General features: G+C 46.0%; 1 protein-coding gene across 4 annotated transcripts in view; it reads left to right on the top strand.

Annotated features, from left to right (window-relative positions):
- Positions 1-13,730, top strand: part of znf827 (zinc finger protein 827) — a 111,539-nt gene extending 97,809 nt beyond the window's left edge. For 3 of the 4 annotated variants that reach the window (XM_080760365.1, XM_080760366.1, XM_080760364.1), the window contains exons 11-14: positions 1-58; positions 7,224-7,433; positions 7,663-7,840; positions 12,441-13,730. The exon at positions 1-58 is cut by the window's left edge and continues 109 nt beyond it. In XM_080760365.1, the coding sequence (XP_080616491.1) occupies positions 1-58; positions 7,224-7,433; positions 7,663-7,840; positions 12,441-13,545 (1,551 nt within the window). In that variant the 3' untranslated portion in view covers positions 13,546-13,730. Of the gene's footprint in view, positions 59-7,223; positions 7,434-7,662; positions 7,841-11,976; positions 12,028-12,440 lie in introns of all 4 variants that reach the window. The other variant, XM_080760367.1, reaches the window with a different exon arrangement.
- The last annotated feature ends 2,048 nt before the right edge of the window (positions 13,731-15,778 follow it).

The raw sequence follows: 15,778 nt of genomic DNA, 5'->3' as shown, positions 1-15,778 counted from the left end.
GACTACGTCTGCGTGGACGAGAGTGACATGAAGAGCCATGTGGCCGCCGGCCACACAGGTTAGAGAGAGCTTTTATATGGAGTTAATCCATTAAGACCCCGAACGCATCTGTGTCACCTTAGCTTTTAAACCATTTAGGCCTGACCTCAACATTTAAAAAAAATCTTCTAAATCCTCCAGTTTTCTGAAATAAATATTTTCACGAAAATAGCAGATCTACAAGCTCATAGCACGCCACCGAGTGGCGCGCTATGAGCTTGTAGATCTGCTATTTTTCAATAGCTAAATTATAACATAATGTTTAAAACGCCAAAAGGGGTTCCCACCCAAAATGGGTTAAACCACCTTACTCATTAGTTTAAACTTTAGCTATTGAAAACTAGCAGATCTACAAGCGTGTAGATCTGCTCAAACGTTTTTAACTCAAAGCTTTGCTTCTGGGGGTCCCTGGAACAATATATTTTGCGATGGGGGTTGGCGTGCCAAATACATTTTGGGGGTCCTTGACATGAAAAGGTCGGCCTCCGGTTCTTTTGGGTTAATGCAAAAAAAAGTGTGAGGGAATGGGTAGTCATGGCATGCAACAAAGCTCTTGAGCTGGGAATCTAGCCCAGGCTGTTGCGCTTGTCTGGTCGAGGGTGCTCCCGGGAGCCATTTTAACTTTACTAAAGGTTGTGCTTTTCGCTGCTGGCCTTGGTCAGATTCTGCCTGGCACTTTAGTCCTGTGCGTCTCATTCACTGCTCTCTATTCTTGCCCTCACATTTTATAAATGTTCTCTCTCACTTTCTAAACATTATTTAACCAATTGGTCACAGTGAGATCACTAAAAAGTGTACTTTTTCAACAAATGCCCAGACTGTGTAGAATTGACTTGCATGTTTTATGCAATTCTTTTAAACAATGATGTAACTTATGTGTATTTGTTGAGTTTCTGGGACAAGCTCTAGCGCTGAAGTCTTTTTGTTTATACATTACACTGAATTCAACTTGGGACTGTAAGGCACTGCAGATGTTCTACTGTAAGTGACACTTACAGTACACTTACTTTTGGTGGTGTTTGTACCACTTCAAGTCCTAACTGACAGGTGACAGCAAAGTAAGCTTCATCAAAGCATAGAAGCATCGAGAGAGAGAGAGAGAGAGAGAGAGAGAGAGAGAGAGAGAGAGAGAGAGAGAGAGAGAGAGAGAGAGAGAGAGGGGTAGAGAGAGGGGTAGAGAGAGGGGTAGAGAGAGAGAGAGAGAGAGAGAGAGAGAGAGAGAGAGGCAAACTCAGAAGATGACCGGGCACCAACAAGCACAACGCTGACCTTCTCTGGACTTTCAAAGCTGCAGGTCTGAACCCCATGTGGGTCGATATCACTGTTTTTGTGTGAAACAGCTTTGTCCAGTTTATCACTGGTGTTTTGCCCTTCCTCTGTCTGTGTGTGTGTGTGTGTGTGTGTGTGTGTGTGTGTGTGTGTGTGTGTGTGTGTGTGTGTGTGTGTGTGTGTGTGTGTGTGTGTGTGTGTGTGTGTGTGTGTGTGTGTGTGTGTGTGTGTGTGTGTGTGTGTGTGTGTGTGTGTGTGTGTGTGTGTGTGTGTGTGTGTGTGTGTGTGTGTGTGTGTGTGTGTGTGTGTGTGTGTGTGTGTGTGTGTGTGTGTGTGCATCTGCGTGCGAGTGGGTGGTATTGTCCAGCCTAGACAGCTGAAGGGGTCCATTGGAGGCCACAGTGGCCTTGTTTATCTAAGAGGGCTGGCCCTTATCGGGCCTGAGGGGGAAAAATCAATAGGCCTTGGGTCCTTTGGAGACGAGCTGGGTTTACAATGCCACTGTGGCCATCTTTTTAAGTCCCTCACACAGGCTTTGGCATTTACCTCACACCCACACAAAATGGACGCCTCAGCAGACCACACAGAGCAGAGTGGTCAGAGCAGTTTAGCACCGACCTTCCCCTGGCCTGCTCCACACTGAACACACACCTTTCTATACGATTTAGGCGTTTAACTAATGCTCTTACCCTCGGTGACTTCCAGTGGCTGAGCAGGGAGAGTCTCGGTGCCTTGCTCAAGGTCACTTTGACAACACACACACACACACACACACACACACACACACACACACACACACACGGTTATAGCGGAACGCAATCCTGGGAACATTCCCTTATCATGGGTCAGTCGTTCTAATCCCTCTGCCTTCCTAATCGTACCGTACCTTCGACGTTTGATTTGTGTTTCAAGCATGTAGTTATTTTTACCTTGTTATCCTGTCTTGAATGTGTCAGTAGTACCTGACCCTGTTGGATGTACCAGGGCTGGCGTGGGATAGTGGTTAGCAGGACCGCAACAAAAAGGTCCCAGGTTCAATTATCTGGCTGCAGGTTTGTTTCCTGGCAGAAATGTCCTTGAGTAAGACAGTTAAAACTGCTACCCAGCCACCCAGGCACAGCACTGTACTTAACTTTTCATGCAATTTGAAATGGCCATCTGATTTACTAAGGCAGCAGATATAAAAACACAATCGGTGAATAGGACTGCACATTATTCCCATTTTTGAGTGTGAAACGGAGCTTAAAAGGTGCAGGTGAATGGAGCAGATGGACCCAGATCATACCCCAAACTCACAAACTCCTACACATGCTTTACTGCGCAGAGATTTGCGTAGAACTGTTCTTATGAGCAGATTTTCAGTTGTCATCTTTACATCATATAAAGGATATTTACATAACTATAATTATTATATGCCTCTATTGTCTGCCTGTATAAGGCAGTAATTTGTTTTTCTACTGATTATTATTCATTCAATCATGGTTGGTAGGGTTATTATGTGTAGCTTATTGAAACTGCAATCACCGCCTCTGCCTCTCGCACTTTCATTGTAATTTGTTTTTACGAGTTCATCCTGGACTCGCCTTTGCCCATGGTTTTAATAACCTACAGTAACTGCAGGAATAGCCTTCTGGAAAAAAAAGAACAGGAAAAAAAGCTATTAAGTTTGTTTTGGCATGTCTATTGCATACTCCATGCAATAGACTGTTTACAGTCATATGGAGTAAACGGGACATAAATCTGATCATTTTATTCAGCGCTCATCCAAATTAATCGTCATTCTGATTAAGGATGAAAGAAATTGACTCAATGCAATCGCAGCTGACACGGTACACATCAGATTCACTCTCTTTGTATTACAGTGTTAGTGGTGTTACTGTACATAAGGTCCTGATCCAAATGAGATTTCATGTCTAGTCTCTAGTTTATCCACTCGCATGTGTATTCAAGTAAAAGACGTTTCTATTTATTACAAATATTCACATTGTTGCTGTTCTACTTTGAAATCAAATGAGCCATTTCAATAAATAAATGGCCATTAAACATGAGAGCAAAAGTGAAGCGACAGCCGTGTTCTTGCCCTTGCCCATCTGGTGGGTTTGAAAGAAGAAAAAGGTTACTTAAAATGATTACTTAATTGAACACCAAACAGTTTGAGGAATCGGAAAACAAACTCCTGAAAAGAGGTGGCAGACCGGATTCAGTGCCTTGCATTACAAACTAGTATGTAGTATGCGTGTTCATTATTTGAAGCATTTTGTGCAAAACAGTCCACACCTGCAAACTTAGATGTCAATATTAGCCAACCACGATAGATTATAAAAAATCACACAGATCCGCCTTGATCACATGACTATACCAACTGCTTTGTGTACCGATTTGCGTGATATTCTTTATCTCCTTTTACACCTGGTAGCGCTATAGGGCAGATTTGAAAATGCAGGGCAGACGTTTTTCCTTGGCCTCTAGGGCAGGGGTTCCCAAACTTTTTTAGACCAGGTACCCCTTTTGGGGTAGATATTTTTCCAGGTACCCCCTCATCCTCGCAACACGGATAACAAATAAATGTAGACGTCTAAATGTAGACGTCTAAATGTATACAGACGTCTAAATGTAGACGTCTAAATGTAGACGTCTAAATGTGTACGTCTAAATGTAGACGCTAAATGTGTACGTCTAAATGTAGATGTCTAAATGTAGACGTCTAAATGTAGACGTCTAAATGTGTACGTCTAAATGTAGACGCTAAATGTGTACGTCTAAATGTAGACGTCTAATTGTGTACGTCTTTTCTTATGGGGGTCCCTGGCATATCTTTTCAAATGGGGGTCCACGGGCTAAGTAGTGTCAATTTGGGGGTCCTTGACATGAAAAAGTTTGGGAACCACTGCTTTAAACACTTTAGCACTTTATGAACATGAACAAAATAGATGGGTCCCCCCTGGAACTCCCTCAGGTACCCCTGGGGGTCCCCGGACCCCACTTTGGGAACCACTGCTCTAGGGAGTGTGCATACAAATTTTTATGCAGATCGGTTCAGTTATAGATACAGATGCGACATGGCCTCTTATAGTGCCAACATGGGGCTGATTTGAAAAATGTCAAGTGGCATTTCTTCCACAGCTTAGTGGGCCAATTTGCGTGATGTATGGATACAATCTGTAGGCACTATATCAGGCCGTTCTGGAGAATTTGGGGCATAGGTTCGGAATTGGCATTCAGCGAGTGTGTGTGCAGGTTGGCAGCGACTGGACCAACGGTGCCAGAGATTAACTGTACACGGACGGACGGACAGGGTGCAAAACATACTCTCTCCCCAAGCCTGCGGCCTGGTGGAGACAATGACTTGAACCTTAAATGTGTGTTTTCTGCTTATGGAAAAAGGTTAATCTATTTAGTGAACTGAATGTCTTGGAAAATTATTCGGCGCCTCTGTTTGTGCTCTATAAGAGGACATTCACCTGAGACAGCAATGCATGCCACATCAGGTAAATTCATATGATCCATTCCAGATACCAGATAGTGTGGGCTAGAGTTGAGGGGGTTGACTATTGCTGGGCTGGCATGGGAACGTGTGGGAGGTTCAAGGTCGTCTTTGATTATCTTGCCGCATCTTCGAATATCTGTCCCTGCAATTACTGTCATCTTCACCACAACCTCCCTTTAGTATAGCCTGCCTGCACTAATTTGAAAATGCTTGTTCGATGTGCAGGAATTCCATGCAAAACTGACCCTCACAAATTGCGTAGTAAATCCGGTGGAATGCATAATCTAATCACAAGCAGTTATTTTTTTCTCCCATTATTTACATCACTTAAATGTATCTGGATAAAGGAGGGAGGTTAGCTTTGTGCTGAAGATAATGAAGCAATTCCAGGGTGATCAATCAAGCATTGATAATTCCACACACAACTTAAGATATCACATGTTTTGTCACGTTCCTGTCTTTAGTTTGCGTTCATCTGGTAACATTGCAACGAATCTGTCAACACTCCTGTGTCATGGTGTAACTTGGTGTTGGTGTTGGAGATGAGTAATTGAGGCACACATTCATGGCATTATGTGAATACAAATGCATGAATTTCACTGCACGTATGACGTGCCTCAGAACCTCAGAGGATGGCCTCGGAGCCGTGTCTATAACCACACCCCGCTTCTGTGACGCACATACGCAGAACTGCCTCTCACTTCTGTTAGGTTAAGCGTCAATGCATAGTTTTTGTCGGCCCCATCGAGGCCACTCGTCCCACTTGGTGAAATCAGACAACAGACCCCAATATTAAGTGCAGGAAGTAGTGAGGCAAAAAAACAGTTCCAACAACGGAGGCCCAACGTTTGGCATGTGGACTCGTTACCAGACTGATCGCTGGCATGTGGACTCGGTGCCAGACTGATCGCTGGCATGTGGACTCGGTGCCAGACTGATCGCTGGCATGTGGACTCGTTGCCAGACTGATCGCTGGCATGTGGACTCGTTACCAGACTGATCGCTGGCATGTGGACTCGTTGCCAGACTGATCGCTGGCATGTGGACTCGGTGCCAGACTGATCGCTGGCATGTGGACTCGGTGCCAGACTGATCGCTCGGCGGTGCCTCTCGTCTCGTGGCTCAAGTCCACTTCAGCCGACTCAGCAAGCGTAAATTATCGACCCCCAGCCCCCACCCCCTCCCCCATAGGCAGTGGCCGTGCCAGTGCTGGGCAGTGCTGTGTTCCTGGAATGTGACGCCAAGTAACCACGATCCGGTGGAAAAGGGCAGGAAATGGACTGGACTCGGCAGACGGCAGGGCTCCACCTGAGCCACGCTCACCTCACTTCGCCCACCATACAAAGGCTGGCCTCCACCATAATGTGCAAGGAGTCCGACTCTCCTCCTCAATAGGGGGCTTATAACGGGATCGGGCTTGTGTCTACCTCTGAAAATGAAGGCCAAATATCTCTGTCTCTGATTCATAAGGGATGAATGCCAGTGGCTGATCTAGGCTGGGGGTACACTAATGGAATGTCTTTTTAATTAGAATCAAGAAGACTAATGTGCTTCATGGTCAAGGTCCATACACTTTGAGAGCTTTTTCCTTTCTTTCCTTTCTCTTTGGCCATGCTAAGAGAGCTAGGTTCAGTAGCAGTTAAATACTGCAGTGGTATAACAACTTATAGAACCGTTCAATACTGCATTCAGAAACCTGCCTTTGTGCTTTTGTACCTTTTCCGATTGATTGAAACCACATAGTAAACAATAGATGTTGTTTGTCTGTATGTTTAGAAAAGGGCATGTACTCTGTGTGTGGATAATTTCCTTTATGTCTCGGACGTGTGCGAGGGCTGTTAAAGGGAATGTCAACCATTTTGAAGCCCTCTCTCGCATCTTTCCAGACTAGAGAGAGTGAATGCCCTTTGTTGAGCTCTGCTGAACTGAGATGCTCCCGCCATCTTAGCTCCCTTGGCCATGACCTGGGCTCCCTTTCTCTGTCTCTCTCTCCTTACATCCTAGTGAATTGCAGGCTGAGAGAGAGGATCAATAAAAAGCACACTGGCTCTTGATTGGACTGGTAGTACAGCCTTCATCAGAGGCCAGCACACTGGCGCTGGGCTGTACACTGTGTGTGTGTGTGTGTGTGTGTGTGTGTGTGTGTGTGTGTGTGTGTGTGTGTGTGTGTGTGTGAATAAGCAGGCTGCTGACATACATTATAGTTATTCTTTGCTTATATTCCCAGGTGCACCTTCACCTGTCAGTTCAGGGGGAATAACCTTACCTTCAGATTGCAGCACTTCCCTCTCAGGTGTTGAAGGTGGAAATGAGGGTCATCAATGTTTAAACAGCAAACATTCCCTCCCTGTAATGTAAAAACAAACCCATCAATGTCGTGGGTTCGCATTCCAACGTCGCCCTCATTCATTCATTCATTCTTCTCCAGGTCTGAATTCGAGGAGCCCTCTCAGTGAGACCAAGAGCACCTCGTCCTCTCTCTCTGCCCTCAGTGATTCGTTGAACAGCTCCGAGGGCGGAGACCTCACCCACAGCAACGACGAACTCAAGAGCCTGCTGGCCCCACCCTCCTCCGCAGGCAGCCAATCAAGCTCCGGTAGCCACTCGGGATCGGGAACTGAGGACAAGTCGGAGAAAGGCAAGGCATTGTGGGAGTTGTAGTCACTGTTGTCTTAAAACCTCACAAACCTTCATCAAAAGGCCCCTGAGAATATTTCATCTTACCTGTATCTACAACTTTCTACACATGGACAATAAGTTGTATTTTATGTGTCTATTGAGTCTTAGTTTTCTCTTCAAACCTAGTGTGACACTAACCCTCCCATTCCATCTTCTGTTCCTCTCTTTCTCCCGTTCGCTCTATCCAGGCTTTGAGTGTGTGTTCTGCAACTTTGTGTGCAAGACGCGGAGCATGTACGAGCGACACCTACAGATCCACCTGATCACCCGCATGTTCGAGTGCGACGTTTGCCACAAGTTCCTGAAGACGCCCGAGCAGCTTCTGGAGCACAAAAAGTGTCACACCGTTCCGTCTGGAGGGCTCAAGTAAGGAAAAGCAAGTACAGACAGAGGTTCCTAATTCCGCCCGTCCTCCCTCCTCACCTCATCCTACCCCCCGTGCCCCACCACACCACACCACACCTTTCCCCTCACCACCACACACATGCGTAATGTGTAGGGGAGGTAAACAGGGGTGTGCCAATTATCAGAAACTTGTATTTTGTGTCAAATACATGAAAGGAGGTGTAATAGAAATGGTCAGTGTCATAATGTTATCCTTGTGATAGCTAGTTAACTAGTGGGTCATGTATTGTGGAGTGCATTTTGAGGAGCCTTGTATTTGCCCTTTTACCCCTAGCAGATACTTTGTTGCTTCTCAGTCAGACATTATGGAGACCAGGTAAATCTCTACGTTTTAGTTTAAATGTCAAAGCATGTGATAGAACTGTGGCCCTATTGGAAATTACTAATAATTTGTTTTTTGAAGTTGTTCATTATTCAGAGTTTCTGCCTGAACGGTGTTCACACAATTGATTGCTCCAAAAGTCAGTGGACACCCCTTTCTAATTAGTGTTTCTAATTAGTGCCCTTTGTTCCAGTGAATGGAAATCTTAATGCTACAGCTTACAATGACATTCTAAACAACGGTGTGCTTCCAATTTTGTGGCAACATTTATAAGAAGGTCATTTCCTGTTCCAGAATGACAATCTTTGTGGCCCTGGTCTGCTGAGATGTTGCGATGAAGAACTTGACTGGTCTGCACAGAGCTATGACCTATGACCTTAGACTGGTCTGCACAGAGCTATGACCTATGACCTTAGACTGGTCTGCACAGAGCTATGACCTATGACCTTAGACTGGTCTGCACAGAGCTATGACCTATGACCTTAGACTGGTCTGCACAGAGCTATGACCTTAGACTGGTCTGCACAGAGCTATGACCTTAGACTGGTCTGCACAGAGCTATGACCTATGACCTTAGACTGGTCTGCACAGAGCTATGACCTATGACCTTAGACTGGTCTGCACAGAGCTATGACATTAGACTGGTCTGCACAGAGCTATGACCTTAGACTGGTCTGCACAGAGCTATGACCTATGACCTTAGACTGGTCTGCACAGAGCTATGAATGTCCCATTTCAAAGTATAGCCGATCTACACTTGTACATTGTAATATATATATAGATATATATAAAATAATTTCAAATACATTTAGTGGAGGAAAGGTACACTATTTGGGTCCGAGATGTAGTGGAGTAAAAGTACCGTACTGGAAATTGGAAAATTGGAAATACTCCAGTAAAGTAAAAGTACCTCAAAATTGGTACATTACTTAACAGTATAAGTACGGTACTTAAGTAAATGTACTTTCCACCACTGAATAGGAATATCAAATGCGAGCCAGGCATGGACACCATATCATAAAGTCCTGTGGAGACCTGTGATCTGGTTCATGTAATGAGGGCTGTTTAGGGATTCATAATAGAATACTGCAGTACAACATGGGTAAATGTTGGCAACCGTGGACAATTAATCATCTTTAGTTGGGGTTATTTGAACAATGATACAGCAAAGTCATGATAACAGTGATATAAAAAAAACAGAACAAAGAGATTAAATGAGAACTCTTGAGGGGAATGGATCCAGCCCATATAGAGCCACCCTGGCACCCCAGAGTGGACTGCGTAACCCCCGTGGACACACAGAGAAATAGAGCACTGGTGTTTAAAGAAAAGAACAAAACAAAAAAAGATTCACGTGCAGAGCTTACACACAACCTGCGCACGGCAGCCGGGTACCATTGATTATAGTGGCAGCGTACCGTTGCGAAGCCAATTCCGTCCCCAGTGTAGCCCGGCCCTGATAATCAGACTAGGAAAAACCCCAAAGTGCTTTTGAATACATTTCACATCAAAAGGAGGTGTCTACGATGGCCGTTTAGAGTCAGAGGGGAGAGGAGACAGAATATGGTAGAGATGGCCCTCCTCTGGTTCAGTTATATTCTCATAGTTAACATCAAAGAAAGATGAGATGATGAAAGCAGTGTTCAGGAAAAACACCTTACAGTCCCTCAAATGCGGATAATATCCAAACAGTTGTTGGGATGACAACTGATCTCTTGGCACACCCCGCCCTAGCAGACAAACAAACACACACATTCCCACACATTCCCATGACCCTCACGGCTGAGTTTTAAACAGACTGGTCGGCCAGGCACTCCCAAGTCAGTGTTTACAGTGTAAATCATGCAGATTGTCATATACATGCATACACACGCCATACGTACAATACAGGAATTATCTCACTCACCACCACTGAAACACAGTACACTTTAATTACACTCGGCCACATTCACAAACATGCCAGGCCACATGTATGGTCACAAAGAGCCAGTTTTCTTGCACATACACACGCGCGCGCACACATGCATGCACACACGCACGCACACACACAGTCACACACACACACACACACACACACACACAGTCACACACACACACACACACACACACACACACACACACACACACACAGTCACGCACACACACAGTCACACACACACAGTCACGCACACACACACGCACAGTCACACACACACACACACACACACACACACACACACACACACACACACACACACACACACACACACACACACACCCTCACATGTCAAACGCACAGCATGCTCAGTGACCTAGGGGAGACACTGACCCCTGGATCAGAGGCATTACAATATGCACGTCTTTCACCTCACTCACATCCTAGTTTGCTTCCAACCCTAGACTTTTAAGAGGTCCTCAACATGCAAATATATGCACGCACCCTCTGATGTAGCTAGGTTATGTCACCTTGGTAGGTATCCTAGCCTTGTTCCTCCCAAACACTGCCCTTATTAGGACCCACTACTTTGCTAGCCTTGCTCTCACGCCTCTCCCTCCACCCATCTTCCTGCTCCCCCATATTACTGTAGGAGCCTCCGCTGTACTGTCACATGTATATATACAGTATGTGTGTCCTGTTCCCAGTGCTTGTTATAGAAACATGTAAGGCCATCTGTTAGCTGTAGAGCGATGCCAGCACATACTGTACTGTCAGACTCACGCCACACAATAAGCGAATGACACATAAAGTAACATAAATGGACCGTAGGCAAACACATGTTGGAGATCTGTCGAGTTGTTTTACTGGTAGAGAAACTTCTCCGGCTCCGAGAACTTGCACTCACATGAATACAGGCTTTAGTGTCTGTAGTACACACACCGGGAAGAGTTGTAAACACAATTGTAGACCCTTTTATCTATTTTTTTTCTCCTCCCAAAAAGTTCATTTCAAGTAACGCAGTAGTCATTTTTTGTGCTCCCCCCTCAGTTCTTCTCATACCAGTCTGTGCATGCTGCAGAACCATTGATTTATCATTATGACTGCCGCCTCATCTTGCCATGAACAAAGTTTTGTGTTCTCCGCATCTCGTTTTCTGTTTAGATTGTCAGGGGGTTTGTCACAGGTAACTCAGCAAAGTTGCAAACCGTTACTATTGAGCTGTATCATATGTGAGTCCAGTATGGAATCAGTGTGTACTTAAGGTGCAATGCTAGAGTAGGGGCTAATGAATGTAACATTATTGTGCACATATTTTGAAGCGTTAAAGAAACACTTAGACTAAAAGGATCAATACAAACTATAATGATAATTATCTAACTTTAACTTTAAATGTAATATATTACATTTACATTTTCATTCAAGGAAGGGAGAAAAATGCTCAGAAGTAGCTTTACGTGTGTTCCTCATGTTTACACAGGTTGGCAGCAAATGCACATTAACTTTGGTGTCCTAATGGATATTTTCCACAGATTTCACTTTGGGCTAACCCTGCACAAAGCCCTTATGATGTATGTAAACTAAACTGATCTACCAAAGGCAGTCAGAGGGCAGCCAAACAAGTGTAATGAGCTTTAATGGAGCTGTATGCAGTGTCAGCTTGGGGGGGTTGAACATTCACACAAATAGGCATATACATTTTCTGCCCTCTCAGTCCGGGTTCAAGGGGCATTTTGTAGATTGGTTTGAAACTCTTGTAGCGATGTGAAGTGTATCCATATACGTAGGAGTGTGTTGGACGTACGCAGGGAGAAAGGGCCTTGAACGTTCGAGGTTTTCTGAGGTGATTCTGTTCTGCAGGGTTTGTGAAGCACTTTGGGGCCCAGAGCAGATGAAAGGTGCTATTTAAATGTAAGTGCCACTCCATTTCTTCATTTCCTTTCATGTCTGACTTGCTCCCATCCTCCTTTCTCAAGCCTGTTGGCACACACACCACACACACAACCACAGTACCTCTCACCTTGCCTCTGTCACAAGACTCACAAACATACTTCTAAAACTACCACACATACTACCATGAACACACACGTAAGCCCTAAATATGGATGTTTTGTACGTGCACTTTCACCCCCTCCTCTTCATCCCTGTGTTTTTCAATCTGAACTGGTGTGTATTATGATTCGTACTAGCTTCTCCTATTTCAACTGTCCTTTGCTGTTGTGTGTCGTACCTTCCCCCCTGTTCCCCCATTCATCTCTCCACCTTAAATCCCACCTTCCCCTGCTCACTCCTCCCCCTTCCTGTTTTTTTTTCATATACTCTAGGTGCCCATTCTGCGTCTACTCCACCAATCGGCCGGCGGCCATGGAGTGCCACCTGAAGACGCACTGCAAGCTGGAGTACCGATGCCGCATCTGCCAGGCACTGTGGCCCGACCAGGCCTCGCTGGAGGAGCACGTGCGTGGCCACCGCCTGGGCAACCACTACAAGTGCGAGCAGTGCGGCTACTTGTCCAAGACGGCCAACAAGCTGATCGAGCACGTGCGTGTGCACACGGGCGAGCGGCCCTTCCACTGTGACCGCTGCTCCTACAGCTGCAAGCGCAAGGACAACCTCAACCTGCACAAGAAGCTGAAGCACGCGCCGCGCCAGACCTTTGGCTGCCAAGAGTGCCCCTTCACCACCACACACCCCTTTGTCTACAGCCGCCACCTCAAGAAACACCAGAGCGCCAGGGTGGGCGGGGGGGCGGGCGGAGGCGGAGGAGGAGGCGCAGGCAGCGGGGGAGGTGCAAGAGGAGACGAAGAGGAGGAGGAGGAGGAGGAGGAGGAGGAGGAGGAGGAGGAGGAGGAAGAGCTCGGAGAGGAGGAGATGCTCATGCTGGAGGATGCGACAGCCGGGAGGTTGTCCTCGAGGAGCCGTGAGCCCTTCCTCCTGGGTGGGGGGAGCAGCGGGGGCAGTGGGGGCAGCAGCCCCCTCATGAGCCTCACGGCCTCCCAGGCTCTGCAGTCCGTGGCCATGTCACTCACACTGCGCAAGGCCCAGCCCCATGGCGCTCAGCGCTGTCCGCCGACCACCAACGGCAGCGATGCCGGCAGAGTGCAGAGGAGCCCCTCCTCCCTCTTCTTCCCCCCTTCCTCCTCTTACTCCTCCTCCTCCCGCCACGTCTTGGAGCAGTACAGGAACTGCGAGCGGGCCCACCTGATCCCCCTCACCACCCTGTTCGCCCAAAACAGCCGCCTCACATTCCAATGGGCGCCGCACCCCGACTCGCCACTCCGCCCCAGATCACAGCCCTCCTCCGCCACCTCTCCTCTCCGCCTCTCCTCCTCTACCTCCTCGTCCCCTTCTCGCTGTCCTCCCTCCGCCCAGAAACACTCCTTCCTGGCCTACCTGGGACTGATGGAGAGGAGAGCCAAGACCGTTTGACCTCACCCCGCCATCTTGTTGATCCTCCTTCCCTTTTCCCACAGCTCTCGGTAGACAGTGGTGTGAATGCCGCTGGAGCCACTGCACTGGGAGCACTGGGAGCAGGAACCTTTTTCCAATCAGACCAGCACAATAAGCTGGACCAGACAGACTCAAAACCTATTGAAAAAAATAAATAAAAAGAACATTTATTAGAGAAAAAGGCTGTATGTGCTTAAAAGAAATGCATTTATATCAAAAAGCTGCTTTTCTTATCAGTTCTATCAATTGAATTATTACTACTACTACTACTCTCTCTCCCTCTCTCTGTCTGTCATGATCTCTTTTGTTGAACTTCTGAATGACCTGGACCCAATTGCATTATCTGAGGAAAATAACGTATCTTCAGTTCTCGTTTTTTATATATACATATATATATATTTTTTTGTCTTCAGTTGTTTCAAGATAAAACTCGATAAAGAAGAAACAAAACTTGCAAGTGCTACATTTTAGTGCATTTTCGTCTATTGCTATTATGCATCAAGATAGCATGCCTATTTCTGTGTTTCAGCTAGCTTTGACGTCATGACGAGGCCAATCGGACATAATCTCCAGAAGTATTAGCGAATGTGCCGTGGACAGAACCAACAAAACGGAATGTTTTTTTTTCAACAAAAAAGAAAAAAAAAGGAGAAAAAAAAGGCTCGTTTCCAAAGCAACGCCTCAAACCACGCACTTAATTATTTATCAATCTTGTACATAGTTTTTTATCCTTCTTTACCCTCCCCTTCCCACTGCTTTGGTTTCTGTTGGGTTTTGTAATAATGGTGATACATGTTCATAAGGTGCAGCCTGAAGTCACTTCTGTGTCTCACAAATGTCAGCTCAGCTGTCTTATTTCAAAATCTACACTCTGCTCGTCTCTCTCTTACACTGTGAAATCCTCAGTGTAAATTTAACCTGAGATTGTAGAAAATGTGCACTCTCTGAGTCAGGATTTTACTGTGTACGTATTGCATCTTTTAGTTGGTGCTAAAACAGTGAACAACCCGCCTGTTGGTTAAGGCCAAAATCTGTACATTGTTTAGCTAATTGTAGCTAGGCTGCCACCATCTAAAATGTTCAATAATCTTGCCAAGATATGTAAGCTACTGTAATGCTAATATAGGCAGATAGCCAGATACTGTATAATGTACTTCATGTGGCCTAATTGCATAGGCATGTTTTTTATTACTAATAATTAGTTCAAGGTTGATTTTTGCTATTGAAAACTCTGTCAAAGGACGGTTAGGGTTAGGGACAGGGTTAGTAATGGGGTTAGGGACAGGGTTAGTAATTGGGTTAGGGACAGGGTTAGTAATGGGGTTAGGGACAGGGTTAGTAATGGGGTTAGGGACAGGGTTAGTAATTGGGTTAGGGACAGGGTTAGTAATGGGGTTAGGGACAGGGTTAGTAATTGGGTTAGGGACAGGGTTAGTAATGGGGTTAGGGACAGGGTTAGTAATGGGGTTAGTAACGGGGTTAGGGACAGGGTTAGTAATGGGGTTAGGGACAGGGTTAGTAATGGGGTTAGGGACAGGGTTAGTAATGGGGTTAGTAACGGGGTTAGGGACAGGGTTAGTAACGGGGTTAGGGACAGGGTTAGTAATGGGGTTAGTAACGGGGTTAGGGACAGGGTTAGTAATTGGGTTAGGGACAGGGTTAGTAATGGGGTTAGGGACAGGGTTAGTAATGGGGTTAGGGACAGGGTTAGTAATTGGGTTAGGGACAGGGTTAGTAATGGGGTTAGGGACAGGGTTAGTAATGGGGTTAGTAACGGGGTTAGGGACAGGGTTAGTAATGGGGTTAGGGACAGGGTTAGTAATGGGGTTAGGGACAGGGTTAGTAATGGGGTTAGTAACGGGGTTAGGGACAGGGTTAGTAATGCGGCGAGTCGGACCAACGCGCCGTCGGAACAATGAGCCGTCGTTATAATGACGCTGACCCCAGGTAGTCAGGCCTATGCTCCCTCAGTTAGGGTTAAGCTTGGGGTTGGTGTTAGTTTTAGGGAACATAGGGATCAGGTTAATAGGTACTCTCCTGGCCACAGCTTCCCCACATTTTAATCCAAATTCCGTCAACTAATCTGCCATTGTTTTAATTTGCCATTTTAAACAATGAAATTTAATTCCAGTCATAATCATGCCTTCATTTAAGGAGTTGAGTCACAAACCCAACAAGATTAACTGCTACTCAGTGAGGAAATTCTCTTCCC

This window comes from Protomyctophum bolini, assembly GCF_963924005.1.
Source record: "Protomyctophum bolini genome assembly, chromosome: 3".
NCBI lineage: Eukaryota > Metazoa > Chordata > Actinopteri > Myctophiformes > Myctophidae > Protomyctophum > Protomyctophum bolini.
The sequence above is the reverse complement of the archived record's forward strand: the minus strand, read 5'-3'. Positions and strand labels throughout refer to the sequence as shown.